The sequence below is a fragment of the Rhincodon typus genome, chromosome 28, assembly GCF_021869965.1.
Source record: "Rhincodon typus isolate 14 chromosome 28, sRhiTyp1.1, whole genome shotgun sequence".
In the NCBI taxonomy this organism is placed as follows: domain Eukaryota; kingdom Metazoa; phylum Chordata; class Chondrichthyes; order Orectolobiformes; family Rhincodontidae; genus Rhincodon; species Rhincodon typus.
The window spans coordinates 36,595,600-36,620,097 of record NC_063359.1 but is presented as its reverse complement, the minus strand read 5'-3'; the positions used below and the strand labels follow the sequence as shown (position 1 = coordinate 36,620,097).

Genomic DNA, 24,498 nt, shown 5'->3' with positions numbered 1-24,498 from the left:
CATAGAAGATGGCCATTTGGCCCCTCAGGCCTGTACTGGCTCTTTCAACTTATTCAAGAAACTACTTCCTTTGTGTGTAATTCCACCATCCTTGCAGGCACAATACTTTACAGGGACACACACTTCCACTGGGAAGAAATAAAACATGCCACTATCACCGTATGACTCCATACCATTGAGAGTTGTGCTCTCTTTTTAACAGTCCTCTTTATAAAGGGACTGAGGGGTGACCTTAAAGAAGTTTATAAAATCGTGAGGGGCATGAATAGGGTGAATAGACAAGGTCTTTTCCCTAGGGTAGGGGAGTCCAAAACTAGAGGATATAGGTTTAAGGTGAAAGGGGAAAGATTATAAAAGGGACCTAAGGGGCAAGTTTTTCCACACAGAGGATGTGACAGAGGCTGGTACAATTACAACATTTTATAAGGCATCTGGATGAGTTCATGAGAAAGAAGGGTTTAGAGGGATATGGGCCAAATGGGAATTGATTTATTTAGGATGTCTGGTCCGCATGGACTAGTTGGACCGAAGGTTCTGTTTCCATGCTGCACGTTTCTATGACTCTACGTAGGAAATATGATAGCCAATTTATGTTCAAGTTTCCACTTACAGCAGTAGGAGTAAAAAGCAAATTACTTGTTAATTTTTGATGTTGATTGAAAGAGAATTCTAGGCCAAGCTATTAGGGAGGACTCTCGTGCTGCAGGACGTATTACATGCACATCTGAAGGGGCAGGTGGGGCCTTAGTTTAATGTTCGATCCAAAAGACACTGTTGCAATCCTTCAGTCATTTCTTTGAAAACGTTTGTAGGTAAGAGGAAGTACGGGAAAGGAACGCCAGTGATTTCAAGGCCAAAGACTAATTTGACTTCCTGGAAACGTCTGCCAAACGTATGATTGAGTTAACAATCCAAGGACCAACAGAACCCATGACCAGTGACACACAATCTTGAAGGTGGGCAAGTGCACTTGTTAGCATGTTTTCGATGACTTGTTTAGTAGTGCACCCAATTTTGTGTTCAAAGCTTTATAAATACATACCAGTCTATACATATAGTTTGTTCACAAGGTGTGGTGCACAGGGAAGAGGGAGAGAAAATGAACAATGATTAGTATTACTGGATGTAGTCACCTAGAAGTTGGTGCACAGTTTGTATTTTTATTACAACCTTGTGTAAAATTTAATACATTGCAGTTCACCTGACTTGCATCTCTTAGGTAAAATGAGACTCTTATTTACAGAAAAGTATGATTTTCTTTTAAAAACGCTTTAAAATCAGAAAGCATTATGTACTGGCAGTGTTTGAAAAAATAATGTACCGGACAGGGTTTTAATGTTTGAATTATTACAAGGGACAGCATAAAATACACCTTGGAACTGCAGCTCGATGTCAAAGTCTACATGAGCATTTCTAAAAAAAATTTACCCAATAAAATAACTTTGAATTTTTTTTAAGCTAGAGAAAATAATTAACCTTTTATTTTGTACTTCTTTGATCTACTCTTGTCACAGTAGTGAATAGGGCACCACTTTATTTATATGCATAGAAAACACAAACATTACAAAAGCTGCAAAAGGAAATTCTGTACCAGAGGTTATTTATGTCTGTGTCTCTCTCCCTCACAATATTCAAAAATAATGATTAGTACAGAGACAGGTTATATCAGCAGACTATACACATACACACGTCTTCCTCGTAACTGTACACACATTCTGCAGAAATAACTGAAGCAATAAAAGGCTGAAGAAGAACTCACATTTACGTAGCATCCTTTGTGATCAGATGATGGACCAATTGTTAAAATAGAGACTGATGGACTTTTAACCAAAGCTATTAAAGGATGCGGGACAAAAGGTAGGTACGTGGAATAAGGCTACAGATTGACTAGGAGTATGCAAACAGACATGAAGGGATAAATGGATGGACCCTTTTTTGTTCCTAATCTGTTCTAACTAATGTACGTTGAGGGGTTATATGTCAGTCAGAACTTCCCTGCTTTTTTCAGAATAGTGCAGTGGCACCTGATGGGGGGGGGGGGGGGGGGGGCACTTAGTTTGGGACTCCCCAGGATGTAGCTTTGTTGTTTTACTGGGTTGACTTTATAAAGCTACTTTTTAAAAGTTAATTATACAAAGCACCTGGGTTATAAATAGTGACTTGGAAACTTTATTTCAACGGAACCATTAAGAATTACACACTAAATGCAGAGTCCCTCACAGTTTAACCAGCTTATGACTAATACTGACAAAGGATGTGAGGTTATCAGGTGTAGGAGAGAATGTGAAGTTGAAGCCACAATATCATCAGCCATGACTGTATTTATACAGGATGATGGAGCAGGCTCAGGGGACGAATGACTTTTTTCCGTTTCGAGTTTGCTTCTTTAAGATGTAGGGAACTGATGATGAAATGAAGCAGGAAGACAGTCTTTAGAACAAAAGGGAACTTTCGGTTTGGGAGAAAGGAGTTGGAAAATTGAAACCATTAGCATATGTAATTGTACAGGCTGTATATCAATCATTTCTCTCAATTTAGGGTCTGTTATTGGAAAATTGCAGGGAGTCACCATGTTTAAAGAGCTTGCAATAATTGAGGAGTGCTTTAGAGTAAATGCTTGTGGTTCTTATTTACACTTATTCTTTAAAAAAAGGTTTTGTGGAAAGATAGAAGAATGATCATTAAACAATAAATGGCAAACATTACATTGAGTTTTAGTTATGTTTAAGTTGTACACATTGTGAAATGCAGCCTCTGTTTGGAGTGTCATTGTTTGTACTAAGCTGCTTAGTCCAGTATTTCAGATGCGTCATCAGCCTGTATTCTTTGAAATAGCTCCTTTACAACAGCAGAGGAAGGAATTCCATATGAAATTGTTTAGCAGTTGCATGCCAGCATCCTACTGCAGAAACTGAAGTTTCATTTCTATTAGTATCCCATTGTTATTTATTCCCCACCTGATCAAGTGTGGAAATCTTCAATTAACTTAATGTCCCTTTTGATTTAAGTACATTAACCCTCTGCAGTATCAATAATGAACAAGCATCTCCTGTTTCTGAATGGAATTGGCCATGCATTCCGATTTCTCCAGTTAAAACTTCTGTGGTGCTGTCCACATCCTTTAAGATTGATCCATGTGAAATATGGCTCCATATTGGCTGTATCAACCTGTATAACGATATACACAATCTGCATTTTGGCCTTTTGCAAAGAACGGGAAGTGGTGCGAGATAGCACTCAAAATCCAGGAAATAAGAAGGGCTGTACTCATTCCCAAAAATTTCCAAAAGGTTTGATCTTAAGATTCTGTGGAATTTTAAATCTCCCCATCAAAGAAACTAATGGCAATCAGACTCATTCAATAAGATAGTAAACAACATATTCACCTAAGATTGCACTGTGGATCATCAAAGGAAATTATTCTCCAAGTGTCTCTAGTGTTTCTGTATGTATGTCTGTGATCTTAGATTTGTCTGTACGTGTTACAAGTATGAGTGACTTGTGGAGGTGGGGTATCAGTGTGTGACTTCAGATGTATATTTTTATAGTACCAGCTGTTTTACATTCATTCAATGCCATAACTTTAAACAATAACCAAACACTGTGCTTGTGTCGCTTCATCTCCTGTAGATATGATTTTTGTCCGACTTAGAAAAGAAACACAAATGCTCCTATTTTGGTGTGTTGGGTGTGAGTAGTATTAGTTCAAATAGAAGCAAATCATCTCCTTGGCAACTCTTTCGAAGCTGCATTGTGGTTTCTCGAGGGGTCATTCGGGCAGCTTTCAGCCTCCGTTGCTCCTCACAGTGTTAGCAGGCACACAGATCTGCACAATTAGTCCGGCTTGTTTACAAGTCTGTCGGCGAAGCAATGCTCAGCTGGAACTTGGTCGGGTCTGTTCCAGACCTTCACGGTTCGAAGGAAGGTCGACACGCTGCTCATCCATGCGCTTGGCTTGCACTCGCTGGATTAGGCTAAAGAAGTCCTCATCAGGGACAGTGGGTCCTCTTGGCCCCGGGCTAGGAGGGGCACATCTCTGATCGTCGATCCTGGATGACTGCAAGATAGAAGGAAAATCAATCCCTTGATACTCTTGCAGTCGAGAGTGAGGGGTGTGTTAGATCACTTTAACTGGATGGGAGTGTAGACAGATGGAGAAAGCTTATGACTATTTTCTTTGAAGGTTGAGGAGATTTTATAAAGCTGTTCAAAATTCATGAGGGAACCTGGTCAGAGTAAGCAGGGAGAAACTATTCCCACTGGTGGAAGGAATCAAGATTGAGGGCACAGATTTAAAGTAACTGGGCAGACGAAACAACGGAGCTTATGAGCAGCAACTTTTTGAGGAGCTGAGTAATTAAGATCTGGACTGGTGATGGAGGTAGGTTCATTCAAGAAGGAATTAGATTACTATCTGAAAAGGAAGATACTGTACAGTCAAGGGGACAAGGCAGAGGAGTGGCATGAAGTGCATTGGTTGTTCGGAGACCTAATGCAGACACAAGGGGCTGAATGGCCTACTTCTACATTACTCAGAATCACAACTGTCGTGATTCTGAGTAAAGTCAGGATGAGGTGACTTCAGAGTGGAGTGACGGGATTTGATTGAGATTGTAAGTGGGGGAAATGGGATCGGATCAACAAGGATAGGGAAGGTCTAAAGGAAAAGGTTGAGAGGGAGAAGAGTGTAGGACATGAATGGGCCAGGCTGCTAATATGTAGCAAAAAGAGCAGTGGTCCAAACATTGATTCCTGTGGACTGCCACTCCTTCATTTTACCATTGTGCTCTGATTTATGCTCCTCAACTAGTTTCATTTAATTTTACTGTCATTGCCTCTAAGCCCTGGTCACTTTAATATATTCAAGCATTTGAGCACACCGTTAGTAAAATTTGGATTTTGCTCTGAGAGAGACATATTCCTCACAGTACTTACCTGACATTTCATTAACATGTTGAAAAACTCATCTCCGGGTTCCTGAGGATCTCCATCAGGTCGCAGATGTCCCATCACCATCTGGCTGTTGTTATGCGTGATCCTCAGTCCAGGCAAGTTGCCCACGCTGGCTCGCTGATCGTCTAACCTACGGCTCTGAGAACTTGCTATCAAGTCGAAAAACTCCTCTGTCTGTGGGGATGCAATGAGTGAAGCCTGAGCTGCAAAACAGAGGGTGGAGAAAAATAAAATCAGCAGCAAAACAGCAACAGCCTGTATCATTTGGTGAAAAGGTACAACAACTTTAGTTAAATCAGGGTTGGTGCTGTTCTCTGAATGAAAAACTACCTGGATGTTTTTCAATGCCACTTCTTGGAGAAGATGCTAAACCAAGACATCTGCTTTCTCAGACGGATGTAAAAGATCCAATTACAATATTCAAGGAAGAGCAGGAGAATTGTCCCTGCAGTCCCAGCCAATACTTCCCTTTCAAACAACACCACTAAAAACAGATTATCTCGTGATTATCGCTCTGCCATTTGTGTGATGTCCCCAAACCTGGCAGGAGGGCAGGCCCTCTTTCACCTTTGTTAGCTGTGGTATTACAAAATCACAGACAAACTAACTTCTAACAATCACATGCCAACTAATTTCACAATTACTTCAACTGTATGGATCAGCAATTTAAATTTTAGCTTTGGCCAGTACCAGAAACGTAGCCACAAACTCAGCAAGATTTGGTTGCATGTTGCCGAAGGAAACAGCAACGATTAAGACAGCTGGACATGCAAGATCTGTAGCTCCCATTAATTCTGCATCTCACACCAGTTTTTGTTTCACTCACTATGTGATCAGTGGGCTTTTCTCAGTGCCAGTCTGGTTGGTCAGAATGTGCATGTTGAGGATTCTACACTGAGGTTGCACAGACACTCAGACTTCAATGGTCTCATTCTATTTCAATTGAAAAGTAGCCAGTGTGCTGAATTTCTTTTCTTTTTCCTCATGGAAAATAATTCCAAATCCAATTAGAACCTCGCAGCGACCACTCACAAAACAAGATATGAAAAATAAGCTGCTATATATGGTCAAACAAGGGATACATGGGGTGGGGAAGGGAGGAAACTGAACACAACTTCAAATTGGAATAAACAACAAGCCAGCCTAAATGGCAACCACATAACCACTGTCAATTGTTGTAAAAACCCATCTGGTTCATTAATATCCTTCAGGGAAGGAAATCTACTATCCTTACCTGGTCTTATCCTTACCTAGACATGTGACTACAGACACAGGAATGTAGTTAACTTTAATAACTAACCTCTGCGCAATGAGGAATGGGCTACAAAAGCTTGCCTTGCTGGTGACGCTCACATCCTACTAATGAATAATATAAAAAATTAAAAAGATATTTCCCAGACCATGTGCAATTCTTTCTTTGCCTTGCTTATATACTCACATATTCTGTCCCGCAGAGGAGACACAGGGGGTGATGTACTCCCTGCCGTGCCATTTTGACGTTCTTCAAATGTACAACGCTGATCATCCATACGATTACTTTGGAAACGGCTCAGTAGATCAAAGAAGCATTCTTCATCTGAAGTATCTCTGTTTACCTTCTACGCAAATTCAAATTAAAAAGCTTGATCAACACCAACTTAATAAAGTGTGCAATACCTAATAAATCTCTGAATGTAAAAGAAATAACAGAATATGAAAAATAGTTAGCCAATTAAATCTGAACTGAATGAAAATCTTAACTATTTACACAATATCTCACCCCTGGCTAGTCAAAGCAACAGCTGCTCTCTTTGCAGTTTAGGTCTCCTTATCTAACTGTAGATGTACTAGTTCTATTGGGCTCACAAGACTCATTCCTGGAATGAGCAAATTCTCCATTGAGGACATGATTGAGTACAGTTCTTGGCGTTTAGGAGAATTTGGGATGATCTAATTGAAAAATTTTTTTTAAATTCTTGAGCCATAGATGCTGAGATGATGTTTTGTCTGGCTGGAGAAGCTATAAGAAGTGGTCACTGACTCAGAATATGAAGGTGAACCTTACTGAAACATACGGTATTTAAGGGAACTTGGCAGGATAGGTGAGGACAGGTTGTCTCCCTTTGTGGGAGTATTTAGGACCAGACGGCATAATCTCGGAGCAAGAGGCTGCACAGTTAGAGCAGACATGACAAGGAATTTCTTCTCTTAGAAGGTCGTGAATCTGTGGAATTCATTAAGAGTTTAAGTCGTGAAGTAAATTAAAGGCTGAAGGAAACAGATTTTTAATAAGGTAAAGGAATCAAGGGTAATAGAGAAAAGCAGAAAAGTTCAGTTAAGAATTATCAGATCAGGCATATTCTCATTGAATGGTGGAACAGTTGCAATGGGCCGAATGGCCCACTTCTGCTCCTAGGTCTGATGATCTAATATGGGGTCAGCTATTTACAAATAAGAAACCAGTTGTTATGAACATTTGGAATCGACTACCAGACAGCCTTTTGGCAACTGAGCTAAACTGACCCAGTGAACTGAAATGCTACATTGCAGTGGCATTGTGGTAACATCACTGGACTAGTAATCCAGAAACCCAGCCTGATGCTCGAGGGACATGGGTTTGAATTCCCACCATAGCAAAGACTGAACTCAATAAAACTCTGTAATTGAAAGGCTAGTCTGACTGTGCCTCTGTAGCAATTGTAGACTGTCATAAAAACTGATTTAATTCACTAATATCCTTCAGTGAAGGAAACCTGCCGTCTTTACCTGGCATACATGTGACTCCAGACCCACAGCAATGTGACCAACTTTTAAATGCCCTTGGGCGATAAATGCTGGCCCATCTGACAATACTCACATTCCATGAACAAATTTTTAAAAAGATGCAGATGGTAGGGCAAATACAGTCATCCATTTCCTCTGCCAAATCATTAAATAATGTAAAGAATTTGAATGGGCTGAAAATACTGGTTATGTGAATTCTTTTTCTCAGTGTACAATGTAGCAGACACCACATCAGTCAGCCTGGCAACTTGCAGATTTGAAAGAAAGAACTGGCACTTCTGAAAAGTGTCTTTTGCAATCTCAAGGAATCTCAGTGTTTTCCAGCCAATTAGGTTTGTTTTAAAGTGTAGCAATTACAAAAAACCTGTAGCCAGTTTTTGCCCAACACAATCCTACAAAGGCCAAAATGAACAGATTATCTCTTGTAGCGTTGTTGATAGAAGGAAATAGATATTGGCCCAGGACACTGAGAAGAACTTTGCTGCTGATTTACAGCAGGATCTCTTACATTTTTTTGGTGTGGAGGGAAGGAAGGGTGGAGCCTCAGTTTGATTTCTTATCCCACAGATAAATGTGTTATTGTATGGAAGTGGTCTCTTGAGCATTGGAAACAACCTAGTAAACTTCTAAAAATAAGTAGCTGCAATAATTAAGGTGCAAATTTTGTGCTTGCTTCAAACACAACAGCCATTTAAAATGTCCAGTGATTTGACATTGCACACTCGTACAGATGGTGTGCACTTACTGCAGAGAGCTGACAGAGCAGGAATAGCACTTTCTAGAAAAAAAATCAATACTTTTTAGAGGCAGACCTCATTATACCCTGTCTGCATCATACGTCAGTTAGTCAGCTCAGTAACAAATGATCCCAGCTACAATTCAACAGAGATCCTCATTAAACACATGGAAACAACACAAAGTCTAATAGCAAAAGTGAAAGAATAGTACGGTGCCAGAAGAGACCACTTGACCAATCTAAGGATATTGTTGCCTGAAAGGAATGGAATGAAGGTTTATTAGATTGATGCTTGGGGAAATGAGAACATATTAAGGAGAGATTGAGCAAAATGGATCTAAACTCTCTGGGGTTTAGAGGAATTTTTAAAACTATTCATTTAAGTGATGCGAGTGTCATTGCATTTATTGCCCATGTGTAATTGCCCTGAAGGTGGTGGGGAGCTGTCATCTTGAACTGCTGCAACTCCTGTTGTGTAGGGACACCCACAGTGCTATGAAGGATAGAGTTCCAGGATTTTGTCCCAGTGATAGTAAAGGAAGAGTGATTTAGGATGTCAGGATGGTAAGTGGCTTGGACGGAAACTTCAGCTGGTGGCGTTCTCATAAATGTACTGCTTTTGTTTTCCTAGATGACACTTGTCATGGTTTGGGATCTAAAGAGCCTTGATGATTTTCTGCAGTGCATCTTGTAGACAGTACACACTGCTGCTACTGTGTGTCAGTGGTGAGAGAGTGAATGCTATGTTACTGGTGACAGTCAAGTGGATTGCTTTGTCCTGGATGTAGTCCATCACTCTCCTGACTTGTGCCTTATGACTTTTTTGTACTTACAATGGCTAGTTTAATTCAGTCCATGATATTGATAGTTTTTTTTTATTTGTTCATGGGATGAAGCCATCACTAGTTAGACCAGCATTTATTGCCCATCCCAGAGGACAGTTTAGAGTCAAGCCCAATGCTGTGGGCCTGGAGTCACATGTAAGCCAGACCAGGTAAGGATGGCAGTTTCCTTCCTTAAAGGGCATTAGTGAACAAGATGGCTTTTTCTGACAATCGTCAATAGACGATTTATTCCAGATTTTATTCATTGAATTCAAATTCCACCATCTGCCTTGGCAGGATTCGAACCCAGATCCCTGGAACATTACCTAGGTCTCTGAATTAACGGTCCAGCGATAATACCACAAGGCCATCTCCTTCCCCTTGATTCAGTGATGATAATGCCATTAATTCTTCTGGTGATTAGATATTCTCTTGTTGGAGATGGTCATTCATGTCACACAAGTGCTAGGCAATGTTACTTGCCACTTGTCTGGTTAAACCTGGATATTGTCCACGTCTTGCTGCATTTGAACCTGGATTGCTTCAGTACCTGAGTCGTCGCAAATGATACTGAACATTGATGGTTGCACAGTGAACATTCCCACTTCCAACCTTATGAGGGAGGCTCATTAATAAAGCAGATGAAGATGGTTGGGCTTTTTGAAACAGGTCAGATTATGAGTAGGGCGTGCAGACTTGACAGTGTAGATATTGAGAAAACGTTTCCCCTGGCTTGGAAAAGCTGATCAACTATAATCTTACTGAATGAGAGAGCAAGCTTAAGATACCTGAATGGTGCCAGGATCTGCCAGTTTAGCTTTTCTACTGCTTTTCTAGTAAAGGCAACAAGTTCCAACTTATGTACAAGTTTTGGCTTTCAGTGGCAAACATCAAACATGGAAAAGCAGGCCGATATCAATAAAAACAAATTATCTGGTCATTCTTTCATGACCATTTATGTGAGCTTGCTCTGTGTGAAGTGATTGCCCGGTTTCTTCCAATACAACAATAGCTACACTTCAAGCATGCTTCATCGGTTGCAAAGCACTTCAGAACATCGAGGTTACAAAAGATGCAGCAAAAATTCTTTATTACATAATAGTCTTGATTTGCCATGCAATAACTGAAACAATTTCACTGAATCCCAACAGTGTAGTAGCAGGCCATTCAGCCCATCAAGTTCACACCAACCCACTGAAGAGCATCCTACACAGACCCAACCCTATCCCTGTAACCCTGTATCTCCCATAGCTAATCCACCTAGACACTATAGGCAATTTAGTATCGCCAATCCACTTAACCTGCACATTTTTGGACTGTGGGAGGAAACTGGAGCACCTGGAGGAAACCCATGCAGACATGGGGAGAACGTGCAAAATCCACACAGACAGTTGTCTGAGGATGAAATGAAACCAAGGTCCTTGGCACTGTGAGGCAGTAGTGGCTAACACTGAGCCACTGTGCCACTCCGTTTCCTTTACAACTTTCAAATGTGGCTGCTTACATAATCCTTATTGAAATTAAGGTATGTACATTTTTGACTCTTCTGCTGTGGCTCAGCTGGTAGCGTACCGATCTCTGGAATACAAGGTTGTGGGTTCGAGAAGTTAAGCACAAAATTTAAGGCGACATTCCAGTGCTGAACTGTTAGAGTTGCAGTTTAGTTGGGACACTAAACTGAGTCCCTTTCTGCCCTGAGGTGGATGCCAAAAGGTTTCAGGGCACCATTTCGAAGAGAAGAGGTGGTGTCCAGGTCAATATCAATCCCTCAATAAACATCACGGTAACAGATCATGTTGCTTTTCGTGGGAACTTGCTGTTCACAAATTGGCTGTCACTCTTCCTATGTTACAATGGGGACTATGCTGCAAAGTAATCTATTCGCTGCAAAGTGCCTTGGGTCTTCCAGCAGTTAAGAGGGGTGCTGCAGAAATGTGCCTTTTCTTCCCCACTGAGTAACGGGAAGTGTCAAGTGTATCTCTGACAATGGAATAAGGTTCTTCAAGAGCACATCCTTAAATTAGAATGAGGCCACTTAGATGTAAAACTGTTTGGAGCATTTTCACCCAAAGGAATGGAACACGCTGTTCCCAAAGATTGGAGATCACTCAGAACTTCAACATTCATTTCTGCAGACATTTGTTCGGTTACTTGCCTCGCACTGCCCCCCACCCCCATTTCATAGCTGTAATTTCAGATTTTTTTTAAATTAAAAGGAGGGTGCTGGTTTGGATGAGGGATCTGCAGGGGCTATTCCACTAAGACTGCTCCTAACTGTGCATTACATCTAAGTGGTAGTGAATTTGGCTTATATAAAGGTGAAGGCACGTTATCTGCCTGACAACAGCTTTAAAAATATTTAATGGCATTTTCTATGTTTATTTGCCATTGCTTGGCTCTTGTCGTTTATAGTTTAATAGGATATCATGTAAAGGTTTGCAAGAAATATTTTACACTGAGATCTCATAAAAAAAATAGTCTGTTTATAAACTGAATGCCTGCAGGGGCTCACACTTGATGAGTCAACATATGTGCCCTGCTATTCTTTATCATATACAGTTTTAATCACATTACAGGAGAACAACAGTAAATCCTGTGTGCAAGGAACAGAAGTTGTGACGAGTTACTACTCCTGGATCCCTAATAATCAGGCTTTAATGTAATTCAGGTGGGCATCAGGTGAATTCTCTGGACTGTAACAAACAATCAATTGGCAGAATAATATGAACTCACCTATGTCAATGAGTCAGAATGGCTTCATTTTGGGGAAATCAGGCCTGACAAATTTATGAGAATTCTTTGTGGAGGTGACAAACAGGATAGATAATGGGGAAGAGTGTATGTAATATATTTGGATTTTAAGGAGGCATTCTATAAGTTTTCACACATTAGGCTACTCAATGAGATAAGGGCTCATGGTGTTGGTGGTGGTTTAACATGAAGAGCGGGTTGGCTAACTGATAGAAGACGGAGGTAAGTGGGGTATTTTCAGGCTGGCAATCTGTAACTGGTAGTGCACCACAGCGATCAGTGCTTGGGCCACAGTTATTTACAAAATATATTAATGATTTGAATGAGGTAAGTGCAAATACAACTGCCAAGTTTGCAGATAACACTAAAATAGATGGGAAGGCAAGTCGAGAGGATGACTCGAGTTTGCAGAGGAATAGAGGCACTTACGTGAGTGGGTAAAAACTTGGCAGATGGAATACAATGAGGGGAAATGTAAGGTTATGCATTTTGGCAGGAAGAATAGAGGAGCTGAATGCTATTTAAATGGAGAAAGACTGCACAAAGCTGCAGAATCATTCACGAATCACAGAAAGCTAGTATCCAAGTTCAGCAGGTAATAGGGAAGGCAGATGGAATGTTGGCCTTTCAAAGGGAATGAAACATAAAAGTAGGGAGATTTTGCTAAAACAAAATAAGGCACTAATTAGACCACAGCAGGAATATGGTGAACAGTTTTTGAGCCCATTATCTAAAGAAAAATATACTGGCACTGGATGCAGTCCAGATAAGGTTCACTATGGTGATAAGAGATATACAGGGACTCTCTTATGAACAGGGTTGAGTAGTTCACAAATTGGGAGAGTATAGTCCCAGAATAAAGGGTGGCACATTTAGGAGAGAGATGAGGATGTAGTGTAGTAAGTCTGTGGAAAGTTTTTACTGCAGATGGCTGTTGAAGGTTAGTTGTTAAATATATTCAGGGCTGAGATTTTTAAAATCGGTAAGGAAATCAAGGGTTACAGGAAAAACGCAAGAAAGTGGAGTTGAGGATTCTCAGATAAGCCATGTTCTCATTAAATGGTGCAGCAGATTCAATGAGCTGAATTGCCTATTTCTGCTTTTATATCTTATGGACAGAACTGTAGATAGTACTCAAATTCTATAATAGGACGGAGGGAAACTCCTAAAATTCTGTGCCCAAGTTGGATTCTCTCTGCAGTCTTATCGGACACTGATGTAAATCATAACAGTTGCGACAAACAAGGAAACAAAAGTGGTGAAATAGCTCGCAATACAGTTAATGTTTGGAAGGGAAAAGTTGGGTCAGACCCTTTATTAAACACTAAACCATTGGGTCAGACCCTTCATTAAATACCAAATTGTTTACTTATCTCTTCTCCTTGTCTCCATCTCTCTCTCTCTCTCTCTCTAAAGCCAAATAACATGAAATGTTTTTAAAAACTTTTTTTAATTTTCATTGCAGATGCCAACCCTAGAACCATTCAGCACAAAACGAGGCAATTTGACCCTCCGTTCACTGAGACAGCAATCACAGTAAGTCCCATAGCCTTGCATCTTTGTTGCCACTTTTCAAGTAGAAACCCAGTTTTCCTTTGAAAGTCACTATTGAATCTGCTTTCACTGTCCTTCAAGGAGTACCTTCCAGTTTGCAATTTGTCATTTAATTTCATTGTCCTCATTTACCCACTGGCCGTTTTTGTTTTAATACCAACTTAAACCATCTGCTGAATTTTTATAGTTTTTTTCAAAATTCTAAGATGCACAAGCATTGTCAAAGAACCAGAGACACGGCTCGTGATAGGAAATTGTTTTTATGCAATAAAACATATGATGATCTGGAATACATTGTCTGAAAGGGTGGTGGAAGCAGGTTCAACAGTAACTTTCAAATGGGAATTAGATAAATAATTGAGGGGGAAAATTCCACACAGCCAAAAGGAAAGGAATTTGCTGGACAGTTCTTTCAAAAGAACCAGAAGAGGTATGATAGCCTGAATGGTCTCCCCTCCATACTGAACATTCAATGCAAATACAACTAGCTGAATAGTCAGGAGATCTACATACTTTGCATCAAAATGCAATAGGGTTGAATATGTTGCAACAGCCCAGCTGCTCAAGATCTAAAAATTGGAGTAAACTGCTTACTCATCCAAGGAATGGGTGCAACAATTTACATAGATTCACAGAACCCCTACAGTACGGAAGGAGGCCATTCGGCCCATCGAATCTGCACCGACCCTCTGAAGAATATCCCACCCAGGCCCAGTCCCTACAGCATCCTGTGACCCCACACTTATCATGGCTGATCCATCAAGCCTGCGCATCCCTGCAGGTTTACAGCAGGTTTCTGTAGAACAAAATTGCTAAGCAGTTCCCACATTTACAGAAACTGAATGAAAGGCAACAACAGTCATCCGTTCACAACCTGACATCCGTCACCACTCACCAGTCTATAGCTGCGGGCAGCTGCGACTGACTGAGGAGCCACATGCAGTAGGAGACAGCCTCCGGTGACTGCACTGACAAAAACTGAGCTGCTCTCTTCACCTTACACACAAACCGCGTACTCACACCATCTTCAGATTAGGATCAGCCGCCTGATGCACAGTTGCTGCAAGTGGGATATGCTCGGCACAATTTTTGACGACTCCTGGATGGCAAAGCTGACTGAGTTGGATGACAGGCGCAATGGGTAGAACACAACCGGGGTCGGCAAATAGTTGGTTTGCAGCTGAAAGCTTACAGTTTTACGAGGTGACGATTAGTCATGCATAACATCCAAATCCAGGGGAGTAAGTGAAGGCTCGTAACAATCTTAACAACTGGAATGAAACAGAACTTGAACAAAAACAAAGTCCTAAAAAGGAATGGACTACACCGAGCGCCTTGAGCAAGAGTTTACCTTCATTTGGAGAGAATGTATCTGCTCAAGCCTGACACTCTGGAATATTTAAAGAGGTGGCTGAACAAAGGCATGAATTTTCACAATGGGATAATGTGAACAGTTCTTTCACGCTGCAATTAGTCTGTTGCATAGTTACTCCTTCAGTGCCGGAATTGTATAAAAATAAATTTCACTGTCTTAGTTTTAAAAAAGTTTAACAGCTCAGTGGAACAGATGATAACAGTGCAGAAATTTTGTGAATTGGATTCTATCAGGGGAAGATTGCACAAGTGAAGACAAAATAAAATTATTCTGCAGCAAAATCAAGAACTAACCAAATGGAAATTTTCTGATGTAAGATTTTCTTTAAAAAAATGCCTTGTAAGGAAGTTTTGTTCATCCTGCAGAGGGTAGGGAGTACTACTGTATCAGTACTACTGACTTCCAAGCTGGGCATCCTGTCAGTTCCAGAGTAGTTAAGGTACGGACAGTTTGCAGGAGGGAGATTCTGAGGGAAAACAGTCTTCTACTACCCTCTCAGAATGGATGCTCAATGTGCCAACACTCCCACTATCAAATGAAATACATGTTTATGCATGGAATATGTCACTGGGCAGGTCAGCATTTATTGTCCACTCTTAATTGCATAGGAAATGGTGATGGAGAGCAGGAATCTATTCTCACAGAAAACAAAAAAACGTTGGAAATCACAGTGGGTCAGGCAACATCCATGGAGAGAGAGCAAGCTAATGTGTCAATCTAGATGACTCTTCATCAAAGCCCTTTAGAGTCATCAGAACTTGAAACATTAGTTGCTTTCTCTCCATGGATGCTGCCCCACCTGCTGTGATTTCCAGCATTATTTGTTTTCAGTACAGATTCCAGCATCCGCAGTAATTTACTCCTACAGTCTATTTTCACAGTTGCTCTCAGAAAGACTAAATCTAAGCTATTAATAACAGTGACCTCCATAAGATAACAGTAACTGCAAAAATAAGTTCCAATCTTTGCACCTAAAGCAGGCACAATCATTGCATGAAAACATTTGTAACAAGCCCAGTATTCAGATAGAGTTCAACCAAATAGAAATCATCACTCTTAAGTATGCTGCACAATCTCAGTTTTGCTCAGGCAACTAAACTTCTGTAGGACCAAAGTTGCCAGAAAAGCTCAGCAGGTCTGACAGCGTCAGTGAAGAAAAATCAGAGTTAAGGTTTCGGGTCTGGTGACCCTTCCTCACAATCCAGCGGACTTGAAACGTTAACTCTGATTTTTTTCTTCACAGATGCCATCAGACCTACTGAGCGTTTCCAGCAACTTCCGTTTTTGTTCCTGATTTACAGCATCTGCAGTTCTTTCGGATTTTAAACTAATGAAGGAATTTAAATCATCAAACTCAACACCAGATTTTAACAAAATCACTGCTAGCTTTACAGGATTGCAGATTAGATGATCAGAAAATGACAGCTGAATTAGTTTTTTGGTGTAGTGGTGTTGAGAATACACCGTTACAAGATAAAAATAGCAACGGATTGAGCAATCACTTTCCCAGTCCGAATTCACAGCACTTAGAAAAGGCAGCATTGGAAGTGTGCATTTAACTCATTCATGGGATGTGGGCATTGCTGGCTAAGTCAGCATTTATTGCCTATCCCAAATTACGCAAAGTTCTGAGAAAGGGTCACTGGACCCAAAACGTTAACTCTGATTTTTTTCTTCACAGATGTTGCCAGACCTGTTGAGCTTTTCCAGCAACTTCTGTTTTTGTTCCTGATTTACAGCATCCGCAGTTCTTTCAGCCATGGATCTGGAGTCACAAATAGGCCAGACCAGATAAGGGCAACAAATTTCCTTCCTTAAAAGGACATTAGTGGCCAAATTGCATTTCTACAGCAATCGACAGTGGGTACGTGGTGATCGTTAGACCAGATTTTTACTTCTGGGAAGGGAAGGGTAGGGGACAGGTTGGAAACCCATGAGAGCAAGGGAGGAGACGGGGAGACGTTTAATCCACAGAATTTTTAAGTAAGAAACACCTCACCATTCCATTGTGGGTTTTTAGAACAGGATTCAGGTCTAAAGGACTAACCCATGCCCACTATTTTAAAAAGCCTGTCAGTCAAAAGGGACCACGCAACTGATAGCATTCACTCCGAGATCCATGGTAGCCATTGCTGCCACAGAGCTCAGACCCCAAAACCTTGGCTGGCTACCTACTGGGGATCACATCCGATACTTTGGGAAGCTCTGACCTTGGGCATTGGCAACAAGGTAGACAATAAAATCCATGATAGAGGAATGTAAAATCTGGATGAGTTAGAAGAAGTTATAAAAAAAAGTGCAAGAAAAGAATATTTAAGCTGTTATTACATTAAGCCAGGACCAGGGCTTGCTGGGCTTGCATCCGACATATAAAGCCCCAGACTTTCGTCTGTAAGCTGCAGAGTATAGTCATAGAATCGTACAGTACAGAAGAGGCCCTTTGGCCCAATTAGTCTGTACCACCAAACTCACTGAAATCACCACACAGGTTTGCAAGCAAAGTACATATTAAACGTACAATGAACTGGGATTACAGAACCTTCACCTGAATTGAGCATTAAGCTGACAAAGTGAGACAGAGAGAACCAGATAGATAGTAATAAAGATGCTTTTGTGGTGTTGCCATGTGGGTAAAGTGAACTCATGGATGGGTGGCACAGTGGCTAGCACTGCTGCCTCACTGCACCAGGGACCCAGCCTTGGGTGACTGTGTCTGTGTGGCGTTTGCACGTTCTCCCCAGTGTCTGCTTGAGTTTCCGCCAGGTGCTCCAGTTTCCTCCCGCAGTCTAACGATGTGAAATTTAGTTTGATTATGGGTTTACGGGCGGGAGGGCTGAGTGTGGGCAAGATGCCCTTCAGAAGGCAGACTCGATGGGCCAAATGGTTTCTTTCCTCACTGTAGGGATTCTATGATTCAATGAAGGGCAGAGCAACCATGTGACATGTATAAATGTCAGCAACCACCAGCTCTAGCCTATGGCCCCTTTTCTGCCTTGTTAAAACTGATGCAACTCTAGAAATATAAAGCAGAGATAAAACAGCCATAAAACATGCCTGTGGAAGGTGTAACAGCAAGAAGAAACTTGCTGCGAAGGAAAACAGGACCAAAAAGAAGGAGTAACAAGCATTTAAAAAACACAATAAATGCAAAGAGAGAGCACATAGGTAAAAGTATGTGTACTTTGTTTGGCAAGTATTTCACATACTGAAACGTTTGCACAGGAGGTCATGAAAGGCATACACTACATTAAATAATGCAATGATCTGTAATTCTATGTTTGCATTTTATGGTGAGATTCAAAATAAACTTAGCAAAATGGTGATACAATCATTCAATATTGCAGAAATTGCTTTGCATTCTGTACACATTTGAGTGATTATGTAAGAGAGTACTGAAAAAGAAAAACAGCTGTAGTTCACAATCCAGCATGTGCAAGTATCCCAGTGGTGTTTGTAATGCACTTGTTTCAGTTGACTGCAGGAATGAAGTCTCTACATCATTCAAATATATATTACCTGATCAAAGACAACCATTCTTCACTGGTTCCCAGGACAGTGATCAGTTACAGTTACAAATAGAAATGTGCAGCATGGAAACAGAACCTTCAGTCCAACTAGTCCATGCTGACCAGACATCCTAAATACATCTACTCCCATTTGCCAGCATTTGGCCTATATCCCTCTAAACCCTTCTTATTCATATACTCATCCAGATGCCTTTTAGAGTGTTGTAATTGTACCAGCCCCCACCACTTCCTGTGGCAGCTCATTCCATACATGCACCACCCTCTGTGTGAAAAAGTTGCCCCTTGGGTCCCTTTTATATCTTACAGTTATTCTAAATCAACCTGTTCTGACACACCTCCAGGGCAGGTGGACTTTAACCTGGACTTCCTAGCCCAAAGGTAAGGGCACTACCACTGTCTTGCTTCTTGTGTTTGGTTTTCTGTTCTAGTAAGCTAACCACTTTCTGCAGCTTTTGAATCAACTTTGGGTCTGGAACTGAAGTCACCAATTGGCCAGAACTGAGAGACATTATAATCATGAGGCATAGAAGTTGGCCATTTGGCTCCTCAGGCCAGTACTGGCTCTTTCAACTTATTCGAGAAACTACTTCCTTTGTGTGTAATTCCACCACCCTTGCAGGCACAATACTTTACAGGGACACACACTTCCACTGGGAAGAAATAAAACATGCCACTGTCACTGTATGACTCCATACCATTGAGAGTTGTGCTCTCTTTTTAACAGTCGTCTTTATAAAGGGGCTGAGGGGTGACCTTAAAGAAGTTTATAAAATCGTGAGGGGCATGAATAGGGTGAATAGACAAGGTCTTTTCCCTAGGGTAGGGGAGTCCAAAACTACAGGGTATAGGTTTAAGGTGAGAGGGGTAAGATATAAAAGGGACCCAAGGGGCAAGTCTTTCACACAGAGGGTGGTGCATGTATGGAAATGAGCTGCCACAGGAAGTGGTGGAGGCTGGTACAATTACAACATTTTAAAAGGCATCTGAATGAGTATATGAATAAGATGGGTTTAGAGGGATATGGGCCAAATGCTGACAAATGGGATTAGATGTATTTAGGATATCTGGTCAGCATGGACTAGTTGGACCGAAGGTTCTGTTTCCATGCTGCACATTTCTATTTGTACCTATGCCAGCTCTTGACTGTCTATTCTTACAGTATCCCCCTGCTGATTGCTCAAATCTTTTTCTATTCTGCTTTCTCCACGTACTTAACCAATTCCCTCTCAATGATTTTAATCATTTTTGTCTCAGTGGGTGACTGTGATAAAGAATTCCATATTCTAACTGCTGTTCCAACTCATTCATTCATATGACAATAATCTTCAACCTATGCCGCACTTATTTTTTTAATTCACTCATTGGGCGTGGGCATCACTGGCTAGGCCAGCCTTTATTACCATCCTTAGTCGCCCTGAAGAAAGTGGCCGTGGGCTACCTTCTTGAATTGCGGCCGTCCATGTGCTGCAGATAGACCCACAATGCCCTTAGGGAGAGCATTCCAGATTTTTGACCCAGTGACACTAAAGGAAAAGCGATATGTTTCCAAGTCAGGATGGTGAGCATCTTGGATGGGATCTTGCAGGTAGTGTTCCCATGTATCTGCTGCCCTTATCTTTCAAGATGGAAGTGGCCATGTGTTTGGAAGGTACTGCCTCAGGACATCTGGTGAAATTTTGCAGTGCATCTTGTAAGTAGTACACACTGCTGCTATTGAGCAGCAGTGGTGGAGGGAGTGGATGTGATGTCAGTCAAGCAAACTATTTTGTCCTGGATGGTGTCAAGCTTCTTGAATGTTGTTGGTGCTACACCCATCCAGGCAAGTGGGGAGTATTCCATCACACTCCTGACTTGCACCTTATAGATGGTGGACAGGCTTTGAGGAATCAGGTGAGTTACCACCACCACCAGCCCCCTCCCCTCCCAGACCTGGTCTTGTATCCATTGTGTTAATGTGGTGAGTCTAGTTGGATTTCTGTGATGGTAATGTCATTGAATGTAATCAGGTGGTGGGTGAACGGTCACTTACTGGAGATGATCATTGTCTGGCATTTGTATGGTGCGAATTTTACTTGCCACTTTTCAGCCCAAGCCTGGACATTGTCCAGGTTTTGCTGCATGAACTGTTTCAGTATCTGAGGACTCATAAATATTGCTGAACATCGAGCAATCGTTAGCAAACATCCCACTTCTGACATTATGGACAGAATGAAGGTCATTGATGAAACAGCTGAAGATGGTTGGGCCTGGGACCAAATCTTGTCACCAAATCCTACTTAAAATTTGTCATCTATCCCCACCCATGCAAGTCTTACCAAATAGAGGAAACTTTTCATTCTATCCTTTGAATGAACTGTGTTGTATTGAATCATACAAAGTAGTATGATTTGCACATTCCCAAATCCTTTCTCTAATGATTTGCCCAGAAATAATACATTCAAAATCACAATCATGCTTGTGTTAAACTGATGTGCTGCTCATATAAATATTTTACCCATCCTGAGCAGCATTTCTAAGTTTCATGCGTAAATAATCAGATTATAGTGCAATTTATTCTAAGTAAAAATGGGGAAAAATATATCATGCTGCTCTTAATCTAAGGGCTGGTGTCAATGGCCACAGGAGCAGGTCAGAAGCTAGGAATTCTGCAGTGACTAATTCACCTCCTAATTCCCAAAGGTTTGATCAACATGTATGAGGAACAAATCAGGAGTGTGATGGAATACTCCCCACTTGTCTGGATAGGTGCAGCTCTAAAAACACTTAAGAAGCTTGGAACCATCCAGGACAAAGCAGCCCTCTTGATTAGCACTACATCCATTCCCTTCTCCACATAGCAGTGGTGTGTATCATCTACATGATGCACTGTATCAATTCACCAAGGCTCCTTAGACAGCATCTTCCAAATGGAGGCTGATTACCATCTAGAAGGTCAAGGGCAGCAGATATTTGGAAACACCACCCCCTGCAACTTCACTCCAAGAGTCACCATCCTGACTTGGAAATGTATTGCCATTTCTCCACTATTGCTGGGTCAAAATCCTGGAGGCTCCTTTCCTCCCAATACTGTGCATGTATCTACATTAAAATGCACTGTAGCAGTTTAAGGTGATGGTGAAGAGTAATCAGGGAAGGGCAACAAAATGCTGGTCTTGCTGGCGACACTCATGTCCAATGAAAGAATATAAAGTGAGTTGACTGGCTTCGTAGTTGGTGCTGGCCTAGTCCTGGAAATCAAACCTATCAAAAATATGCAATTGAGTTGAGAAGTACAACAGTATGGCAACGCTGACTTAAATGATGTAGCAAGACATTTTCCCCAGTCTTCTGTGTATTTTCTAATCAACCTGTTCAGTAATGTTATTACACACCTCTTGAACAGGTGGGACCTGAACCCAGGCTTTCCATCTCAGAGGGAGAGACACTACTGCTGTGCCACAAGAGACCCTCCACAGTCTTCTACATCCTTTGTTAAATATCTCCTGTATTAATGAGATTGATTAAGCATTTAGTGTGGCATCTCATTTACACTGCAGGTAATTTGGATTCTGTCCTGAAGCTGACAAGATTGTGAAATGGCCTCCCACCACATTGGATCTCCCACTGAGGGAAACAATCATGACTAATTCTCATCCCACTGTATTCATGAGGGACTCGTGCAGAGCTGCAAATCACTCACTCGACAGTGTGACTTCTTGAATTCACTTAGCCACACAGTCCTTGCAATGCTGATGTAACAATACTGGAAGAGGCCAAAATGATGATGAGTCATCTCCCCCTTCCAAGCGAATATGGATTAGATTCTTTGACTCAACTAAGAGGATACAAAGAAAATGCTTTCAGAAAGAAACCTTAACTGGTCTAGATTACGTTCTGCAGCCTGTTAGTCACTACAATACAGTAATCTGATTGATGCTTATTAAAATGCCTTCACTGTCAGATTGACTCAGTCAATATCTGTAAATGGATGGAGAAAGAACAGTTCCTGAAAGAAAATGGCATTGCCCATCATGGACAACTTCTAGAAATAAAAACGGTCCCATTATTTCCCCTCCAGGTGGGTTTCTGTTTGATATGGTTCCATTGATAAGTACCCAGGCTTCAGGTGTAAGCCCGAGTGCCAGCAAGCACTCATTTTTCCCTCCTTAAAATATGTGTCAAACACCTGTGACAAGTGGAAGTCTCAGAGAATGTTATCCCCAAAGGACCTAACCCACTGTTCTCCTCCATACGAGCATTTTTCCCTTGAAGTTGTCTAGCCTATTTGCTTCAGCTACTCCTTGTGGTGGAGTGGCGTACATTCTAATTCTTCCTGAATTCCCTATTGGATTTAATAAGGAGTATCTTGGGGAGCTGTGTTGTTGAGTGAAAACCACAAAACATGACCAACAAAATCGTCGAATATGAACAGGAGCAGAAGGAAGAACTCAGTCTAGATCTAGACAACATCCCATGAATGAATGAATAAAAACATGTTTCCATTTTGAATGTCAAACATTCTTACAGCTTCTGGTGATTATTTTCAATGTACCACACTCTCATTTTGCATAATCTTCCAGAAGTCTCCAGGAAATATAGTTCCTCCTCCTGAACTGCATTCAAGGTTGAATTAATAGACATTTTGTAAATGAGGATAGATTCAAAACTCACCAAATTGAATTCAGTTTGATAAACTAAGTAGCAACTGCTGCTGAAAGCATCAAATCTGATTTTTAACTTGTTTGTCTGTTCAAAATAAACATCTGGAAGTAAAAAAATCTAGGCCTACATTGAGATAAAAAAAGCTTTTAAAACAACATCATTCTCCCAAATTGTTATTGCAATTTTCTCATTATCGTATCATATTGAGAAATGTGTTAGTAACTACCTCAAAGACTCAGGATTTGACTGAACTAACACTTCTACAATATCTCTTCAAAACTGCACCCTGATCCTCAGGATACGCAGTATAAATATTTGTTACTTCATGTGGCCAACAGCAGTTGCCTAGTGCCAGCTAATATTTCTGAGTGTACTGAGCCTTCAGCTAGATCATTTGCTTTGGCGAGGTGTTAGAATATTTGCTGAATAACTTGGCAGATATATTTCAACTCCCAGGAGTCAATGGTCACATGAGAAACATGATGAAGAAAGACATATCTCAGAAGATGACAGACTAGGGGGTACACAACTGAATGATACAGTTGTACAGTGTTTTGCACAACTGTTTTGTGAAAAGAAATCACTGGTTAATGCCTCTACCATTGGAGAGTGCAAGTTAACTAACGTAGCGTTATGGTCTCTGAAGAAATTGTAATTGTACTAAACAAAATGCATTATTCATTCCATATATTCAATTGAGCTCAATATGTTGATGGTCATAGAATCGAGCCTATCATACAGTGCCAACATTGTCCCCTTGGAAAGAGCTATCCATTTAGTCCCACTCTCCACACCAATTCTTCACATTGCTGCAAATATTTTCTTTTCAAATATATAATTTTCTCTTCGACATGACCACTAAATCTGCTTCCACCACCCATTCAGGCAGTGAATTCAATATCTGCAATTAATATAAGCCTATTCTAGATTTTGTTGCTTTGTGGTTTTAGAAATCAAATGATTATTCTTCAATTTATTCCTCCTTCCTGCTATCAGAAAGCTATTATCCAGTCCAGAAGGCATACTTCTAAATGCATGATGGCCTGCTATTTACACAAATGATTTTGTCCTTCGTGTGTCTTTATAAAATGGCATGAAGTATTAAAATCCAAGCTCTATCTACTCTGGAAACTCAATTTATTGCAGATTAATGTGGAGATGAAAGAACATAGGTTTAAGGAAACATCATTATAATCATTTAAATTATTCAAATCCCTTTAACCAGACTGCAGAAGAGGAAGGTTCAAACAGGTGAGAGAAAGCTGGGGGAAGGGGACACAAGCAGGGGCAGAGGTGGTAGACGTGTGAGAGCATAGGCAGAGAAGGGGGGAGGGGAGACAAGCAGAGGAGGACAATACAGAGATTGGGGGGGGG

The 24,498-nt window shown here is 41.0% G+C and overlaps 2 protein-coding genes and 1 long non-coding RNA gene across 10 annotated transcripts in view; 2 read left to right on the top strand and 1 right to left on the bottom strand.

The window, feature by feature from the left end:
* Positions 1–1,126: 1,126 nt before the first annotated feature.
* Positions 1,127–24,498, bottom strand: part of gpsm1b (G protein signaling modulator 1b) — a 229,250-nt gene continuing 205,878 nt past the window's right edge. For 6 of the 8 annotated variants that reach the window (XM_048613487.1, XM_048613486.1, XM_048613488.1 and 3 more), the window contains 3 exons: positions 6,392–6,551; positions 4,936–5,156; positions 1,127–4,057 (listed from right to left, as the gene is read on the bottom strand). In XM_048613487.1, coding sequence (XP_048469444.1) covers positions 3,875–4,057; positions 4,936–5,156; positions 6,392–6,551 — 564 coding nt within the window. In that variant the 3' untranslated portion in view covers positions 1,127–3,874. Of the gene's footprint in view, positions 4,058–4,935; positions 5,157–6,391; positions 6,552–14,601; positions 14,801–24,498 lie in introns of those variants that run through there. The other 2 variants (XM_048613494.1, XM_048613492.1) reach the window with 2 other exon arrangements.
* The window catches only part of LOC125486363, a 75,774-nt gene continuing 63,129 nt past the window's right edge, over positions 11,854–24,498 (top strand). The window contains exons 1-2 of the mRNA XM_048613495.1: positions 11,854–11,944; positions 13,493–13,563. Of these exons, the coding sequence (XP_048469452.1) occupies positions 13,493–13,563 (71 nt within the window). The 5' untranslated portion in view covers positions 11,854–11,944. The remainder of the gene's footprint in view (positions 11,945–13,492; positions 13,564–24,498) is intronic.
* Positions 16,729–22,978, top strand: LOC125486364. Its single transcript, XR_007265044.1, has 2 exons — positions 16,729–16,820; positions 22,020–22,978. It is a non-coding gene; the product is annotated as an uncharacterized LOC125486364 (long non-coding RNA).